We start from the raw sequence: 19,700 nt of genomic DNA on the forward strand, positions 1-19,700 counted from the left end.
GGAAAGTGTGACGAGTGTTAAAGTTATTTTCATCCAAATGTGAAAATGGGCATGCAACACATGAGCGTGCACCCACGCACAGACACAATCTCACAGAGAGAATAGAGAAATCATAATACATTATTTATACCATAATATGGTCTTTCAGACCACAAAGGCCTTGCTGAATGTGCTTTATGCACAACATGAATCAAAATGCTAAGAGCAACGCCAAAAACAGTGACAATCAGTAATTGCAAGAGCAGAGTTCGCAGCATCTCCCCGCATAAATATTTCAACGCACTCATAATCAGGAATATGGCCCCTAATTACATTTTATTTTATTTGTGTGTTCTCACCCCCGAATAAAGGAATGCATAGGCTTAGGGTCTACGCACAAGCTTTGGTACATACCATGCATATGTTTGCATGTGGGTTAGGGCTGATAATAATCAGATGAAAGTCTCTCACTAGGCATTGTATGCCTCCAAGCAATCATCCTCTCCCTCTTTTTATGCCAATAGCATTTGGTTTGATTGCATCCTAAATAAACAGAAAGTGTTTGGAAACAAACTCTGCAAGCTTAACTGCTCCAAGGAGAGGGAGAGGTCATCAAGATTATTTAGCAGGGACCTGCAACGGGAGGGTTGGAAAAGTAGGAGGGAGGGAAAGTGGCTTCTGGAGAAACATGTGAGTAAAGCTCCAAAGAAAGACAAAGAAAATAAAAAAAGATGGGAGATAAAAAAGATGGATGTGAGGCGGATAAAAGGAAGAAGAGCGAGGTTGGGAAAAGCTTAGGAAATTAAAGTGGGTAGTGCAAAAACAGTTCATGTTCAAAGCTGTTGGATTGAACATGAGCCGCTAAACATTTTGCTTTCTAAATAAGGCTGCCACATCCGCGTCACACACGGATTTGTATAAAAATGGTTAATGTGTATCTCTCAGCAACCGATTTTGCTCAATTTGCAAGCGTCCTTCCATCTGCCAAAAAAAGGCAACTATCTGAGCCAGCATTTAAACTGTGGAAACTGGAAAGAGCAATTTTGTTTAACGTCAGGCTTGAAGGTAACAGCTTTTAAATATTCGCATTCAAAACAATAACTGGTCTGTTTTGTTTTGTTTGGTCTTGGTAGCAAATTATGTATATACAAAAACATAACTTGCATCCATTGACAGGCTAAAATAAAACACAATCTCCTCTTCCCTTCCTTATTGTAATTTTCCCCTATGTGGGACGAAAAAGGAATTCTGATTCTGATTATTATTCATACTTTTCATATTCATTAAGGCAATTTTAATTTGCCCTATATCAGAACAAAACACCAAAGCAGTTTTTGGTCCACTCCAAGGGTTACAGTCCTTTTGTAATTCTCTCCACCAACCGAGAAAAAAACCCAGGATGTCCTGTATTTCTTTGAAGTTCAACAATAATTAAAACATAATTAAATACACCAAAATACAAGGAAAACAAATCAATGTCAAAAAAAGTGATTAATAATCAGTGGAAAAAACACTTTTTATAAGGTTTATTAATCTTTGACCTTGCAGTCTTTGAATGAAAGGCTGCTGTTTTTTTCATTGGTTTAAGGTACTGACAAGTCATAATCTATAGTAGAAAGCAACCATGTTACACATTAGGAACTGATGGAATAACACATGGCTTTTTTTAAAGATAGACATTTTTTTCACAGTGTAAATGGGAAATACAGGTGGTTGGGGGTTGTAACTCAAGGACAAGAAAAGAAAGCAGAGAGGAAAGGTGATGTGGAAGAATACACATGTTTATCAGCCAGGGGCCACTTCCTCATAAAACATTGTACACCATCCCCATCTACAGGTCATCTGAACAGCAACAGTGCCGTTCACACTCACTTTGCCAATGTCTCTCTTTCACTCTCTCCCCTTTTCTCCATTTGACTGTACATCTCTCTCTCTCTTCCTCCCTCTCAGTCCCCTTCGCTCTCGTCACTCGGATATCTAATTATAAGGCAATTTCTTTCGTTGGCAACATACTGTAGCAGAGTGCTAGGTCTTCCTGATTACCGTGTCTTGTTGAAATCCCCCAAGGTGTGTACGTCTGTGTGTGTGTGCGTGTGTGTGAGATTCTGTATTTGACTTCAAAAGAGGGACTGGATTATACAGTAAATCTTTCGGTGATTATTGCTTTGCAGTTTGCAGTGACAGTTCCCCAATAAAGTAATCAGTACTTTTACATTTCCTCTAATGTGCTCAACATTCAGCACATCAGACCCAGTAAATCATCCCTTCCATTTGTTAGTCAGTATCCAAAACCTTAGCTACAACCTTAATTAATCAGTTAAATCAAACCAGTGGGAAATCATGACGTATTGTAGTTCATCATACATTTAGAATAGGACAGGTTCCGTCTGTGTTCTGCTCTTGCTCAGGGCGTGTAAGATGAAACATGTACTGTGTACTATATGCATGTGTGTTTTTTGTGGCGTATTGTTGTCACTAAGAGAGAAGCGAGCTGGTCCATCTCAAGACATCGCCATTCAAGTGAACTGCCTCTGACAGTTCTACTGAATAATTCAACCATGTAGAAAAGCCTGATCTCTTGAGTCTCTCCAAGATTACGAAAGAGCTAAAATGATCTCATGCCATTGCAACAGCTAATGAATTGCATGTTTGGTGTTTTATTTTTGACTGTAAATAGTCTGCGTTCGTATTTAATGTAGGGTTCAATGTCAAAATGATCCACGTTAATCCAAAGAGTGTTGTCAGATTAGGATATTTTGAGGTTTGCTACATAGGAATGGCTGCCCAGCATATGACTCCAGTGGGAATTAATGCAGTTGCGGACATATGACAGTGAGTTACTGCCACCTCTTATCCAATCACTCTCCGTCTTTCCCTCAATATGTTTGTCTACTTCTTGTGAGGCGACATCCGACACCTCAGTGTTGACATTGAGATGTGTGTTGGAACATCAACCCTACCATCCCCACAGTCACCGTCAGAAACACGTGCACACATCTTTGCCAATTGCCCCAATGCAACACACATCACCCACTGTTCACAACCCATAAGTCTGAGAACTGAGAATGTAGATGTTGTCCCACAAGACTAGTGAAGGCAAAAAGGGGAGGAAGAAGCTGGGTGGTTGTGATTTTGGCTTCTAACCTCCTCCCTGCGTTGCATTTCTTATTGCCTCCATGCAACTCTAAGCATGTTGTCCTGTGGGGATGCCCCAGTTACAACCACAGTGAATTTGCTTTGTAAGGGTGTAACCCAATATACCGAACACTAGGCAGGAAGATATAATTGAAACTCAGCAGGTGTACCACTATTTGCCTCCTTCGCTGGCCGACTGATTTACTGACATATTTACAAGCAAGTAGACCATTGGCAAGAACTGAGACCAATAATAAACTATAATTCTTCTCCAACAAAAGTGTATTCAACACAAGGTGGTCTTTAGAGTTTGCCCTCCAAATGACACTAGGCGCAATCACATCATTCCATTAATATCTCAATCATATAAACAATATTTAAATCCACTGACCGTTTATCTCTAACTCTACAAAAGGCTTCAAAACCAAATCATATTAAAAGTGTGCATTTCTAGTGTGGCGGTCATATATAGGATTATCCAATGATCCTAATGAAACATACATGCATTTGTAAATAAAAGTTTTGTTCTTACCTTTTCCCACCTAGAACGCTGTTGGCCACAAGTAAGGAAGCCCACAGACACAGAAAGGCCGTCCTGCTCCGTCCACCCATAGTTGCAATATGAGGACCTTTCACTGTTGGAGGTCAAAGAGAGGGATAATTGACATCATTACCAAGTCATGTGAATTAATGTCACACCATTAACACAAACATCTCTTCTCTTCAAGAGACAACAAACATGCAGATGTGTTAAACACAAACAGCTATTGTGTAGATAAAGGCTTGTTCCTTAAAAGATTAGGCTGTTGGTCCCTTGCTCTTAATTCACAGATTCGTTGACAGCACATGAATCAAACCAAATGGCCTGCCAAATGCATTGGGCCATCACATGCCACTTGACACACGCACCCGCCAAAGATTTCACATCATCATTGTAAACGATGTGTCACATTGACAGACACCATAACTATGTGGGAGATCGAATTTAAATAGCAGCTCAGCATTTCGACCATCAGAAAGGGACCCAGTGGAAAAACGACTTCCATAACTGACGCGCACAACACACGCATACGATATGGCTGCATCTGTAGCGCATAATAATTAAGACGAAATAAGAAGGCAACACATCATCGACCACATAACACCCTGTGTGAGCTCGTAGCACCTGTACACAGCCTCCTCTAATGCCCTGCAATGTGAAAAGCGCGTTACCGCAATATCAAACCAAATCCACCTAAAAAAAACAGCGTTCGCGTCCTCCTCAATCATTAGCAATAATGTCAGCCGGTTCATAAAGTATGTAAGCAATTAGCCTGCTCTACATGCAAAACACATTCACGGGCCATTTTTGAAGGGATAATCGATGTGTCCACGCAAAGACCAATTACTTACTTATAGAAAAGCGCTAAACCATTTCACACACGACCACAGAATCCTGCCGCGAAACACAGCCCACATAGAAGACAATATCCCTGCGACTTGCTTGTGATGTTCCAAGGTGCACTGGGAGTGGATGGGAGTCAGTGGACGTACAATGATCTGATAACATGAAATAAAAATGAAATAAATCCTTTGGTTGACAAGGATTTGACAAAGCGGGGATGATGCAGATTAATGATTGGATCAGAAAATCCCGCACAGGCACACTTTCTAAGTTATTCAGAGGAAATGTCACCCTCTTCCCTACAATACATGCACATAGTCGAGCTGGGTAGACATTAAGCATGCAACTGGCATCCCTGCAAGGTTGCTCTAAATGCATGCATGGCGATCCAATTGGTGCGTGGCGGAGTAATTAAGCAAATGTACGTTGATGCTGTTTTATTCTGAGCGCCGTCCGTGATGCTGTCTCCCGTTTAAAACATCAAATGGTTCTTCTTTGCCATAACATACCCGTTAAACGATCGTAATTTCGACGGCGAACTCCCCTTCTCCCCCAATAAAACTCGTATTCGTTTCTAGCGGTGTCCAGCAACACAAACCATCCCTTTCTAAATCCGAGTGTTACTCCCCTCTCTCCTTCTTCTGCCTGATAAAAAGGCAAGAAAATTGAGAATATCACTTACAGCTGACGAGTCGGGGTATATTCGGTGTCCGCTGGCTATATCCCCAAACTTTTGAGAATATCTTTTCTAGCCGGACTGAATGAGAAAGATCCTCTGTGATCTCAGATCTGACGAATTTTCGCTTGAGGCTGGAGAAGCGGCTGCTGACGATATGCGCAGGTCTCTCTCACTGTTCATTGGTGCTGCTGTAGTGAGTTGAACTCTCTCAGTCTGTCGGCAACAAAAAAAATGTTCCACTAAACTAACACATCTGGTCTATGGACCGAGGTCCCTATCCAAAATAACGGTTAGTTCATCAATAGTGCCTGTAAATAAAGTGCATGGCAAACAGACTGTGTCCAAGCGCAGACCATTTAATTTTGGAATAGGCTGAACCAACCTAATATAAAGACTAGCCCGCCCATTTTATATGCAGCACAATTTAACTTCCACTGCTGTCGCCCCTAATCTCTTTTTAGTGGCTGCCATACAAAAATCCTCTTACATTTTCAACTGGGATCCCTTGTTTTTTCCCCATCGCGCTTTCTCTGTCTCGCTCCGATACGTGATGATTTCCGAAGAGATAAAACTGACATACATCAAAAGACCGTTGAAAAACCCAAGACAGCTAGGGCATCTAATGGACATGAGTAACAGTAATAAAACGGACAGTGACTATTTACGATGAAGCAAAAAAGAACCGAATGAAACACGAATGGATTACACGGCATCGGATACGCGCGCACACAAGCAAGGGGAAAAGACACCTCCAAAATGTAAAGAAAATCGTGTTCCCTCACCAGCTTGCACTAATGAGACGAGCCTCTCTCTGCAATAAAATCCTCTTCGAATCACTCACCGTATCACTCACCGTCTCCTAAAAGCCTGCGTTTCGCATCGAGACAACCGCACTGTGTCTCAGTTTACAGCCAAATATTCTGCTGCTACAGCCGCGCCACTCCACACTGAGCTGAGAACGGCGAGGAGCGCTGAGCCGCGTGCATCTGCAAGGCAGGGGGAAAAAAAATTGGGCTGATGATACCCAGCGTATATTTTTGTAGTCATCTGCGTATTTCAAGTTAAACTACAAATCAGAAGACATTTTCATCTCCAAGGACTACAGCAGGAGGCATAAGAGGAAAACAAGGACATTATTATGGGCAGTTTATATCACATCAGTGTAATTCATGGTTGCATAAGCCTCCTATAAATCCCAGCTGTTGATTTGGGAATGCTTTTGAAAGAGGAACAACTCATTTTTCGCATTCAGTTCTGACTGGGGGTTTATTTTCTTCAGAGCAGGCATAGTGAGCTGGCAGTGTAGTCACGTCAGTCTGGTCTGCAGTGCAACGTTTCCTCAGTGTGCGTGTTTGTGTGTATGTGTGTTGCCTCCTCGCGCGTAGTTAAAGTAGTGGATGAGCGATAGTTATGAGGGACGTCATTGGCTTATGTGCCTCTGTATTCTTTCATCCATCTATCTATTTATCTATCTGAGATTGTTCCACGTTCAGGACAAATATTATAGAAACATTGTGAAATCTTAAAATAATGACAACAATTACAATAAATCAACCCGAATGTTTTACATGGACTTCTCCCCTCTCTTATTGAGCTCTTCTCATATGTTGTTCCTATAACCTGATGCTGTGGTTGCACGCGCACATTTCTTGAATAATGACAACAAGAAACCCCTCCACAACCCCACCGAGCTCCTCCCGCAGAATTAATGCTATTGTAATGCAAGTGGAGTATCATTTCAAGCTGCTTCCCTTCTCCTTAAAGCCAGACGCAACCGCTGCATGTGACTCGATTTGCCTGTGCGCGCGCGTGCACGTGCGGGCATGCATAACCAACACGTGCCCGCGTGCGAGTTGTGTTGGCGCGCACGCCTGAGACAGATAGTGGAGAGAGGGGAAAAAAGTATATAGCTCTGGACTCTCTGCACGCCTCCTCACGTTTAATAACCTTCATTTGTGCCAACGAGGAACAGTTATTCGTGGGCAACAAAACACAGCTTTTTCAGAATACTGCAAGCGATCATATAAGACGAAAATTCAGCGATGCTGCTCAAACAAATAGACACCAGCAAAGGCGTCTTGCCCACTAACAGCTCCATCTCTGGGCAGCTGATGGGAACGGAAAGCAAAGGTGTGTGTGTGTGTGTGTGTGTGTGTGTGTGTGTGTGTGTGTGTGTGTGTGTGTGTGTGTGTGTGTGTGTGTGTGTGTGTGTGTGTGTGTGTGTGTGTGCGTGTGTGTGCGTGCGTGCGTGTGTGAGAACTAAACTGAAAGAGATGGATGACGATAATTTAGGTGAGAGATGTGCAGGTTATGGATAAATTATCACTCGCAGTGCTTTTACATTTTGAAAGAACCGATATTGACGGAATACGCCCCCCCCCCCCCCCCCCCCCCCCTTTTCCCCTCTGTGTGTGTATCCATCACGGGGGCCATATGTGCTAATCATTTGTTCCGTTTCACACAAACTAGTACCAACTGCTGTGAATTCATATTCAGCATCAATATGTGGCAGAGTCAATCTTGTCATAACAACTTTGTGTATTCACACTGAACATCGGTGTCACTCTGTTTTAGGACATGTCTTTTGTGAATTGTGAATGTGCCCAATCAGCGTTTAATATGTCAAACTTGTGTATTTTTAGTGTTGGTCGTTTGACCTTTGAAAGGGAAGTCATTCACACTGCAGTTTATATCAGTGTTTTCATGTGAACAAATGCAAGTGCACAACCATTCGCTCCTTCGGGCGTCCTATAGAGCTTTTATCCGGCACTTAAAGGGATTGTTGACTCTCAAAGCAAAAGTGGCCTTCTGAACACTGGTGACCCTGAAAGGATTTCCTGACCTTTTTGTTATAAGTGAACACAAGGCTTCTAATGACACTGTCACATTCTCAACTAGCACAGATTCTTTAAGAGTGCTGGTCCGAAACCACACAAAAGGATCTCAACCTAAGATTATCTCAAGCATTAATAGTATATTAAAATGTATAAAAGCAGGGCAGGGCAGGGCTTTACAGATTTTTCAGTCTTTGTGGAATTAACCACTCTTGAAAAGGGAGGAATTTCTTAACTGGCATGTGATGTCATTGGACCTGGGTTTCCTGAGGCTCTGTTAGTCAGTGGTATGTTGTGGCTCCTGCACGGTCGGGCTGCTCCTCGGTGATGAGGATCTCTATCCAGTATGCAGCAGGTAGTGCTCCCATCTGGCCTCAGACTGAGACTTTAGCAGGCGACATGGATAAACCCAAGTGTAGTTCCCTTCAATTACTGCAGTAAAGCTTGATTTCTGCTTGCCGTTATTTCACCCCTGAGGCTTTTTCATGTCACAGTGCCAGCAGTCTCTTGAACCCGGTCTTTGTGCCTGCTTAACAGTGTCTCATACCCTTCGTTTCGAGCTCCCGGTGTCATCTGTTATCCCTCATCCATCCAATCCGGATCAGGCTAATTGAGACTTTCCAAATGTGTGTTTCAGTGAGGTGCTATGCGCATTTGGTAGCAAAAGGACGAGAAACTCTCACAGCAAAACAATCGGGGATGAACAAAGTTTGGAACCAGTGTGTTTAGATTGCACTTTGACGTCAGTGTCAGAAGTTGATTCTGACAAATTGCAGGGTTTCTATACTTTCAGGCAGTTTTGCGGCTAAAGCCTGTGGTTCCCTTTCTGCAGAGAATTAAGGGTGACTTGCCTCAATCAGTCGTCCTGAGGAATACATCAGGCTGTTGTTAAAGGCAAAAGAGTGCTTCCCCTCTGTGAGCTGCTCTCTGCAATCAGCCATAAGCTGCGTCTCCTCTGAATCACTGTGTCGCACAAGGTCCAGCGTAACACACTCACACACACAGGGGAACAAGTTCACATTCATACCTACCAGAACATTATATCTAATGTTAACAGACATGCACACATGCACAATGCATATTGTTCGCATACATACAGACTGCATGTGAACACAAGCTTTACTTTATGTGTACACAATCACAGACCTATACATCTGCTAAAATTGAGAATTTATAACATCTATGGTGAAGAGGTTTAAATAGTTTTTTCTTAAAATAGGATGTTGCACAAATTATGATCGGTATGTTTCTTTTAACATTGAATTTCCTATTATTATGAGGAATTATTTTTGCATCAGTGCTGCCAATGTTCAGCATTTATGAATCACTTGTTTCTTTCCCACATGTTGTGCTACAACCACCTACCAGCAGAGTGGGGAACCCATCATTACTGATGTAAACACACATTTAACAGCACTGGAGAGCATAAACCAGTGTTGTTTAATTGTGTATTTAAAGACCTGAGTTTGACACTTCAGATTGTACTTGTTATACCTCATATAAAACAATGCAAGTGCACTAAACTAAATACAAATGTTCAATGGACACAACACAAGACATTCAAAAAACGTTAATTTAAAATAAGTATTTGACTGAAATGTACAGTGTATACATGTATTGTGGCTAAGCATACTGTACCTGCACATAATCTAGGTCCACCAGCTACTTTTATTCTCACAACTGGACATGAATAGGCAACATAAACAATTCAAAGTATTGTTCTGTGAGAAATAATAATCATTGGAGTAATAAAAGTAAAATGTTATTTTGCAGTGGTCCAAAATAATATCCCAACAGAACTTTAACTTAAGTTAAAGGCTGTGGTAAAGGCTTTGGAATTAGCTTCACACACCGACATCCATCTACTTGGACGCATGCACACATGTGCACAACACAACGCAGGACAAAATGAAGAGTTAAATCCAAAGCAAAAGCTCGGGATTGTCTGGAATTCTCTGCAGGTAACTTCATAATGTAACCATTTTTTATTTCACACTCAAATATTCATGATTGCCAATTAAACGTCATAATTTGTAAACACAATATGTATAAATATTAAAAGGAAGTACACTGCTAAGCTCTAATTTTAGAATATTTGTGCTAAGATAAAGAATTTAGAAGCCTCTCTGCTGCATCTTTGCACCACCAAGTACACACAGTATACTGTGGATTTTCTGTACACCAAGACACCCACAACATGCTATGTCAGCATCTTATCAAGGTTAAATGTAACACTTCCCTTTCATGCTATCCAATGCAGTTGTTTCCCACTCATTGTTAGTAAATTCTACCATAGCGTTACATAAACCATTCATATGTACAGTTCTCAGTTGACTCATCTATAACTCACTTAACTCGCTTCACTAACAATATGAGCATGAGTATATTAGCTGCTTGTGGATACTCAGTATATGAATATGGTCTACAACTGAAAGATGGAACTGTCTAGAGCTTTGTTTTTGTTTGATGGTACAGTGGATATGTACATCTCTTGAGTATGCTGGGTTCCCAGTCACTTCATTAAAGCTTTATGGAGCCAGCCTCTAGTGGCCATAAGAGGAAGTGCTTCAGTGAACACTTGGCTTCAGTATTCAACTGTAGTTGCTGCTGCATACATGGATTAACTTTAGACATGTAAATATTAATCAAATGTTTTAAATCATATTAAATGTCATATGTGTTCTCTTCCGGCTGGCCTATGGTGTCTAGCCTTTACATTATTACATCTCATGCTTCTTGGTTTCCGTCCATACTGATTCTTCTTCTCTCCTTCTAAAAACATGAATGTCTTCCCATCAGTACTCTCTACATACAAACAAACAGTACTGTAGTAGAGGGTGAGTGGGGCCATGGAGCAGAGGCAGAACCCACAGCAGCAGCATCACTCTCACTCGTCAGTTTACATAACACTGATTATAACCCTGAGATTGAGCCAACCGACGTGCAACAGTTTAGTTTGGCCCGGGCATTAAAATCTCACTGACCATCTGCTCCACTGCTTAGTTACTTTCCTTCAAATACTTTCCCTGGACATTGATTCTACCTAGTGAAACTATATGCTCCTGCCACTCAAGAATCCCAGAGCAATGATGTGACTTTATCACAAATGTTGTACTCTACATCACTTGTATAACTAATATTTATCCTAGTTAAGAGTATATAAGAAAGGCAACTTATGAGCCTAAAAAGCACAAGAGCTTTTGTTCTTAAAGATTGAAGCAATCTATTTTCAATAAAACAACATGGCTGAAAATAAATGTGCACACTTTGCCTGGTTTTAGGCTTAGCTGTCTTTCTGATATTGACTGTATGCCATTACCTAATGTAAATAAAGTCTGTAAAGGGAAACATCACTATTGCCAATACATTTTAATGTCAAAGCTGACTGGCAGGACCAATATTCAATATACCAGGAGCTTAATCAATTGAGGAGACTTTGGGGGGCAAGCTTTTTACTTTGAGTACATCTTAAAAATTGGAAGACATTTGAATGATCAGCGTTGCAGAATGATCATAGACTGATTCTCTTTTTTGATGACCGATATATAAACATGCTGATTGAAAATTATAAAGACCTCTATTTTTAGTATACTTTTACTGTGGGAGTATTTTATTGTTAATTGTATTTCCTCTTGTGTCTAACGCTTGTTTAAGCTTGTGATGAAAGACACATTTTGATGATAATGGTTAATTCTCCTCCATATTTTCTCTCCATTCATGTTTGTATTTAGCTTACTTTTATAACGCCTGCTCCTATATCCGGATCCCCATCTTACAACATGAAACAGGATGTTTGAATGCCTCGGGCTAGTTGGGCATTCATTTCAGGACTTCCTGTAATCAGTAACAGTAAGTGACTTATTAAAGTGACAGCTATATTTTCATTGCATAAAGCAGGACATGTTTAATATATTCTGATGGTTATTTCTCTGAACAGTACACATCTTTTTACAGCAAACATTACGATCTGTAAATGTTATCGCAGTCACAGACCGCACATCTTGACCACCTCTTAGACCACAACAACTCAATTCCAACACCAACCTGCAGTTTGAGATGTTCATTTCTGAACACTTTCTAAGGTTAGCTGACCCTTCAGTGACCATTTCCTTTTCAAGGTCTGTGAGAAATAGTGGCCAGCGATGCAGTCAAGGGTAAACTTACACTAAGTCTCTCTACTTTTTTATGTATCTCTATGACATAAGTAGAGTGTAGTCATGAAATCGAACTGTTGCAAGTGTCACAACGCTAAGAAAAGTGTACTATGTCAGAAGGCATACGGCTAGCTTTGAAATCTTCAACCAGCAGGAGTTCCTGGAGGCAATTTTGACCCTGTTACTCGTTCAATACTTGGATAGGCGTGCGAGGATGAGCTATATGTACAACTTACAATTTTTGTCTGAGGCATACGTTTAAATAATATACATGATTATTTAGTCAATATCAGACATACACTCATACAGATAAAATGTTACCCTGACTGTCTTATCCAAGGGAACTGTCAAAGCTTATTTAAAAGTTTTTATTACAGATTTCCAACTATTGTGATAAATCTAAGTATATGATTGATAACTTACCACATTCTTTCTGGTCATGCAGTACACTTTCTACATATTAGAAGATAACCTTTCATTGTTTCTCTGAGGCTTTTGGAAAATTATAATGTTTCTGATGTGCCTATGGCCTTCCTTGAAGCTACAAACGCGTTATGTCTTGCCTTATGGTACAAACAAATGGTGAACGAAAAAAGTGAACCTTGCAAGAAATTGCCTTTGTTTTACCCGCGTATGATTTATGATTGAGAGAAATAGCAAATATATCACATCTGAAGATACTGAGATCTTATACTGTACTGAAGACAGGGGCGGTGTGTTCTAAAGGATCAGGGAACCTTTACTGAAAATGTTTCCGGATTAGAAGAACTAGTTATGTCAAGTGTAAAGTACCTTGCTGTATTCAGTCCATTATGTTTTACAGAACAACTCCTTTCTGACTCTTGACTGTGGTCATTCTTTTTATGTTTGTTTGTGGGCGGTTTTGCTACAAAAGATAAATATATTGAAATTTGAAAACACAAAACAAAATTAGCTTAGCATTTCTTCTGTAAACCTATTCTTCGAGAACCTAATTATGTTATAAGGATCAACATAATTTTTTAGTCAAAGAACCCTCGACATCTGTTGTTATGACTCAACCTCCTCTGCGATGGACCTCACTTCCATGTATCCTCCTTCATGTCCAATATTTCCCGCTGAGTGCAGTTTATAAGTTAGCATACTGACATTAATGGATCTTAAACCCTCTTTCCACTCCAGATGTGATGGAGAAATTGCAGAGTAGCACCATTAATGTAACTAGGGCAATTATATCAAATGACAGCTCCTCTCAACATCCCACAGATCCTAAAATAAAGACAAAGTGAGAAAAGCTAGATAGACAGAGATAGAGAGAGAGATAGAGAGAGATGTTCTCTGATTGTTAGCACAAGGTAATGCAACACTGAAAAGGTGACATTATCAACATGTGGGCTGAGAGATTCAGTGAGACTGTTGCTGCCTCTATTTCTGGAGGTGTAGGAGTATTTGTGTGTGTGTGTGTGTGTGTGTGTGTGTGTGTGTGTGTGTGTGTGTGTGTGTGTGTGTGTGTTCGTGCGTGCGTATTTCTGTATGATTGAAAAAGATACGGATGATGTCAATGTGTGTGTGTGTGTGTGTGTGTGTGTGTGTGTGTGTGCGCGCGCGTGTGTGCGTGCGTGCGTGCGTGCGTGCGTGCGTGCGTGTGTGTGTGTGTGTGTGTGTGTGTGTGTGTGTGTGTGTGTGTGTGTGTGTGTGTGTGTGTGTGTGTGTGTGTGTGTGTGTGTGTGTGTGTGTGTGTGTGTGTGTGTGTGTGTGTGTGTGTGTGTGTGTGTGTGAAAGAAGGAAAGTGACAGAGAGAAAGAATAAAAACATAGTTAGAGGGGAGGATTGGAGGAAACATTAAAATAAAAAGTTCCCATATCCCCTACCTCATTAGAGCCTATCATCCAGTCATTCAGCAAAACTGTGAATATGCTATTCTGGGTTGCAGCCACAAAAAAAGTGTTGTCCCATCAGGCAGCCAAGACTGAGGATATTTCTATCTGACTATTGTCATTATGAGGGATTCCTTCAGAGTTGCTCTAAGTACATTTGAACGTGTCAAATGGTAAGATATGCAGAACAATTGCCTGCTGTACAAACTATAGTTCCATTGTCTTATTAACACAAAGCTAGGCTGGTGGAATTACTCAGTACAGTTGGAACGGCTGTGATTTAAATGTATTGCAAATATACCGTATATAACATGAGTCCTAATTATCATTTGTGATTGTGAATAGACTTCAAAACCATGATTTTACAATTCTATCTCTTTCTGAAGATCCTTGATCTATGCTGAATTTCTTTATAGCAAGCGTATATTTCCACCCCCATTGACTGTGTTGAAAGTGGTGGTGCTTCTGCTGTTGTGCAGTGCAGTGTGCTTTGAAGTTACCCTTGCCATTAGGTCTCTGTAGAAGAAAAAAAAAGAAGCTGCTTGTACGGATTAATGAGAGAAGCAGTCTTACATTATTGATACATTAAATGTATACACCGTGTAATATCAAATCAGTTGTAGAAGCTACATTCTAAAAATAGTACTCAGTACATAGTATTAGGTTAACTGTGGAAAAGAATAATGTAATCCATGTGTAAAATATATATTTAAAAAATAAAGATATAAACGTATAATTAAAATAGAATTAAACTGTTAGGCAAATACCATAATGGCAAGATGGTAATAGCAATGCTTTTAAGGGACTTAATGGGTTTATTTTCTTATGGGGATCAATGAGACGTCATCACCAACAGAGAAAATCAAAACATTTTATGAAGTGACTTTTAAGCCAAACTTCAGACATTGTGACTGCAATATTTTGTTGCTGACATGAGCAAATTCAACAGACACAGACCTACAATTGCCCCTCCTAGATTTGAAACAGAAGGGAAACATAAACATTATGACTATTTTTGTTTTTATTCTTTTAGCACCCAGAATGTGTTAAAGGGAGTGAAAGAAAAAAGAGAGAAAGTAAGAGTCGTATTTGGAATAATGGCAAAAATACTTATTTTCTATCTGCCTCTATACAACTGCTGGCCTAAAGCAGTACTACAAACATGTTGTCAAAAAATAGGTCAATCAGGGTAAACTAGAGAGTTCAAAATCTAATTGACAATTGTGTTCCATTAGCACAGCAGTTCCTTTGATTTTCATTATAAAACACTGCTGATTAAATAAGTAGAATAAGGTAACTAACAGTGCTCTCTGAAAAGCTACACCGTAATTCTTTTTTTTTTCATATAACATTTAACAAAGCCACCTCCAAGCTAACATCCGTCTGTCAGCTCTGGGTCTAATAAGGTGAAAGGTAAGATTTTTGCTCCCAACCCCCTGCTGTGGTGTTTTCTTTTTGGGGACAATGAGTTCAATGCCCACACCTCAAATATCAACGCTTTACAAATTCTTCATTTATATAATAATACATTCCATTAGAGTTGTTTTGACTGAACTAAGGTGATTGGTTTTCTGCAACAAGAATAGGTTGGTTGGCTAGTGGCAATCGCTCATTATTTTCTGTACTTTTCACTTTTCCTCCTTTATTTCAACTTAATGTCACAGAGTTTGGGGACTGTATGAGAGCAGCTAGGTGACTTAACCCTCTCAGCTTTGAAACCTAGCTGAAAAGATTTATTTAGGTTATCCGTATCAAGGCAGATGTTAGTAAAATACAGTTTATGCTTGCTAATTGATAACTTGTATAGTTTGTTATAAAACACCATTGATACACATTGCCTATTTTGTAGGAGGATTTATTTGTGTTATTGTAGGGGAACTTTAATGAAGAAATATAATTTATTTACTAGGAAAGCCTTTTTACTTGTATCTGGTCTTACTGTAAGTGGTTTTCAGGCCTTTTCCCAATCAGCTGAAGGAAACAGTATTTGCACACAAGCCACAGAGAGGTAGCCTGAGCTGATCGCCTCAATAGCAATCTGGGCCACTCACAGAAATTATGAAGCCATTTATGAGACTGGACTGCACTCTCTCTCTTGTGATTTGGAAAGTCTTAGATGTCTCAATGGATGGTTGACACATTAACCAGGGAATCCATTACAGGACGCAAGAAACCATCAACAAAATAGCTGAAGTAAAAATATTCCGCAGTTCAATTACTTACAGATCTAAAGCAGTGGTGTAAATGAAACATCACAGTGCAGCCTGTGATTCAGCGGAAGTGAAATCCAGACTAATACTTCTGGCTGACTTTCTAAGCCCCTGTGGACAAAAACCTCAGAGATTAGCATGAGCACCATCGCTTCCTGTCAGAATGAGCTGCCTTCATCTCTGACCTTCAGACATGCAACTGTTTTGCAGAGCAGGAAACAGAAGAGTGTTTCGGATAAACAGCTTACGGGATGTACTGTTTACCGATGAGGTACTCTACCTCTAATGTGGAAATATCAATAACATGTTAAAGATGTGTTTCATAAGGTTAAAGTTCCTATAAGGTTAATTTGACCATTACCATTAATGCAACCATTATTGCTAAAATATACTCATAATAGCTGATTGAAAGGCTTTTCTGATTGTAGATATACACAGAAGGCCTATTTTTGTGTTGACATGCATTTCCATCTTAATAGTCCTGTCAAAAAAAAAATATGTTGTGTTTTTTAATTGAAAAAGATGCCATCGAACAAGCTCTCCTGCTGAGAGTTAAAATGCGGTGCTGCACTGCAACAACACATGGACACATATGGACATACAAGCATGTTGTACACAATGGCCCTTAAGGCTTGCACTAGGTGACATCATCCATTATTCACCAGTCCCCTCCAAGGTCACATGCTTAATGAAGATTGATGTGGCTGTGATGTAGACTAAAATTGACAGCATTGACTGTGCGGCAGTGTGTGTGTGGAGGGATGTGTTTGTGTGTAAACAGGAAATAAGTTGGAAAGTGAGAATTAAAGATGGACAACAGCCCTAATCACACAGAGACTGTTTCAAGAGTGTAAATACATTTCAGATCAGATGCCATAAGCAGTGTCTACAGTGTGTTTAGGCTACATAAGCTTGTCCCAATTGCTTTTCAGCCCCCTACAGCTTCCATTCAGCCTCCATAGCTAGTTGGCCATGATTGATGAAAGGCACTAGACCACAATGGTGAGGGAGAGGGGACCACTGGAGCTTACAGCCGTGGATGTATTAGTGCCACATACAGTAGAATGTAGGTTCATATTCTCTTAAGCATCAATCCCATTTCAGATAAAGCACCTTGGTGAGAAGAGCTTGTTGTGTGACTTTGAGAGTCTTTTGGCTTAAATGTGTTCAAAGGTAGTATAGTATAGTATAGTCCCTCCTTGATGATTCTTGGGAACAATAATTCCTCTGCAGGTTCTCATTTTACAAATAAAAAATAAATAAATCCTGACAATAAAAATATTACAACATGTATGACACAACGCTCTTTTTAAATGAATTATTTTATGATTTTGGGGATCTTTGCCTTTTTATTTGAGTAAAATATGAAATCAAATGTAAACATAGCTTGAGAGAACACCTCACATTTTAGTCATGTTCACACCTGATTATCATGCCCCTATTATTACTTAGACGAAAATGATCTGTTATTAAAGATTTTTCATTGTGACAGCACAAGTGGTAATTGATCCTTTAAAGGTGGGGTAGGTAATTTTGGAGAAACCAGCTCGAGTGCGCTAGAATTTGAAAATAAACAGCCGGAACAAATCTGCCACGAAATAAGTGTTTTTTTAAATTATCATTTATTTTTGAACGGGCAACTGATCCAAACTAGTCATGGGATGCATGATGCTAATTTAATTGCTGCTACTTAACAGTTATGTATAACAATGCATATTTGTGGAGCATTGGATCCTATGGACAAAATATGTGTTCCTTTTTAAAGAGTTATTGACTCATCGTATATCACATCTGCTCTGAAGCCAACCCTGTAATCCTCTCCAGTTTGCCCTGTGTGTCCTGTGTCCTTCCTGCACCTGTGGCATTTCTCAGGCTATGATTTGGAATCGTCATGGTAATGCTTTTTCTGACCTCCAGGGTCATGACATCAATCTCTGAAGAGGGAATAGATTTGTGTAAGACACCTGGAGCCATTCACTCTGCTAAGATGACTTATCCACTTTATGGTGATGGCCCTATTCCAGGACATGGGGGTTAGTTTAACTCTCCGGTTGGCTATCTCTTTTCTGAGGCAGTGTCATTGGAATCTTTGAACGCCTTGTGGTTATCTTGTTCATAATTTTCCTGAGTTTGTTTTAATAAAAACAATTCAAGCACAGAGATTGGTTTAAAGACACATGATGCTAACCACCATGCCCCAGTCAATGTAGAAGTGGCCGCACATGTTTATTTACATATCTGAATGCAGCTGATGCTCTGAACAAGAGCTTTTTAAAATGTGCAGTGAATGATTCGCTGTCTGACAGGACAGTAAATAGAGCAATCTTGAATTAAAAGGAAAACTATCTCTTGTCAAAAAGCCTTGTGAAAGAGGCATTTCAAACTTGGTTTGAACACTTTGGCTGTGAACAAGTCACCTGGTGAATATCATGTTTTAGCCCTGGTGCCTAGCCAGATCAAACTTTGGAAAACATATTAATATGGTTGTAAGTTCATGTACCCGCCTCAAATCCCTGCATTGTCCATGGAAGCTGGTGAGAAGCATGTGAAAGGAAAGATCAAAGACTAAGAAGTCCTTGACTAGTTTTTGCTATATACAGTACATAAAATCTGTGACCTTCATGTTACGGCATACGCTGTCAACGTTAAATTGCCCGGAAGTAATAATTTTCTTGGGATCTTTTGTTGGCTGAGCTTTTGTTGGATGACAGCTGTGCTCTCGAGGGGTATGGGAAGAGGAATGTTTTCTTTTGTTCAGGTTGAGTGTCAGGCCTAAAATGATATATGCTGATGCGAAATATGTCAACTCAACATTGGCCTGAAGGTTCTCCTTGGAGCAGGTATTTACTGGAGCGCCGTCAGCATATTGGACCAGGCTATAAATTCGTTGATGCAGAATACGGCCGGACACCTCCTCATGTGTATTTCTGTGGGAAGCAATCTCTGCCAAACAGGCCATCCATGCTGGGAAGACACAGAATAGAGGAGATGGACTTTATGAGGCTTCATGGTCATTGTTATTGTTGTTAACCAATCAGTGCACTACATCACTATACTTGTGCTTTGTCATGTGTCTCTGCCTTAATCAGTTTCTGTTATCATTTAATACTACTTCACCACTCTCACTTACCTGTACAGCACACTGGCCATGTTCAGAGGCCTCCCCTGTCATCTGTTTTCTCTGGAAACTTTCCTCTTCCTCATTGATATCGCCCACCCATCAATCATCATTTATTCACCCATAGACGTCCAACTGTCCATCCAACCACCTTATCCTCCTCCAACAGTGTCCATTACATCCTCCTACATCTCCTTTTCTTCGTTCCACTGTTATGCTATGTATTCCACCCATGTGCTTCCTCTCCCTCCAAGTGCTGATTTATCTTCTTTTAATTCACTCTCTGCTGAGCCCTCCGCCTTACTATTCCCTGACTCGTTGTGTCTTTTCTTTGAACCATTTTTCAGTTCC

General features: G+C 40.2%; 1 protein-coding gene across 5 annotated transcripts in view; it reads right to left on the bottom strand.

The window, feature by feature from the left end:
- The window catches only part of gabra1 (gamma-aminobutyric acid type A receptor subunit alpha1), a 28,836-nt gene extending 22,522 nt beyond the window's left edge, over nt 1-6,314 (bottom strand). Inside the window, exons 1-2 of one of the 5 annotated variants that reach the window (XM_079647216.1) lie at nt 6,031-6,314; nt 3,647-3,749 (exon numbers count right to left, since the gene is read on the bottom strand). In XM_079647216.1, the coding sequence (XP_079503342.1) occupies nt 3,647-3,726 (80 nt within the window). In that variant the 5' untranslated portion in view covers nt 3,727-3,749; nt 6,031-6,314. Of the gene's footprint in view, nt 1-3,646; nt 3,750-4,506; nt 4,652-5,180; nt 5,513-5,959 lie in introns of those variants that run through there. The other 4 variants (XM_079647215.1, XM_079647213.1, XM_079647214.1 and 1 more) reach the window with 4 other exon arrangements.
- Between the last annotated feature and the right edge of the window lie 13,386 nt (nt 6,315-19,700).

Source organism: Notothenia rossii, assembly GCF_949606895.1.
Source record: "Notothenia rossii genome assembly, chromosome: 9".
Classification (NCBI taxonomy): domain Eukaryota; kingdom Metazoa; phylum Chordata; class Actinopteri; order Perciformes; family Nototheniidae; genus Notothenia; species Notothenia rossii.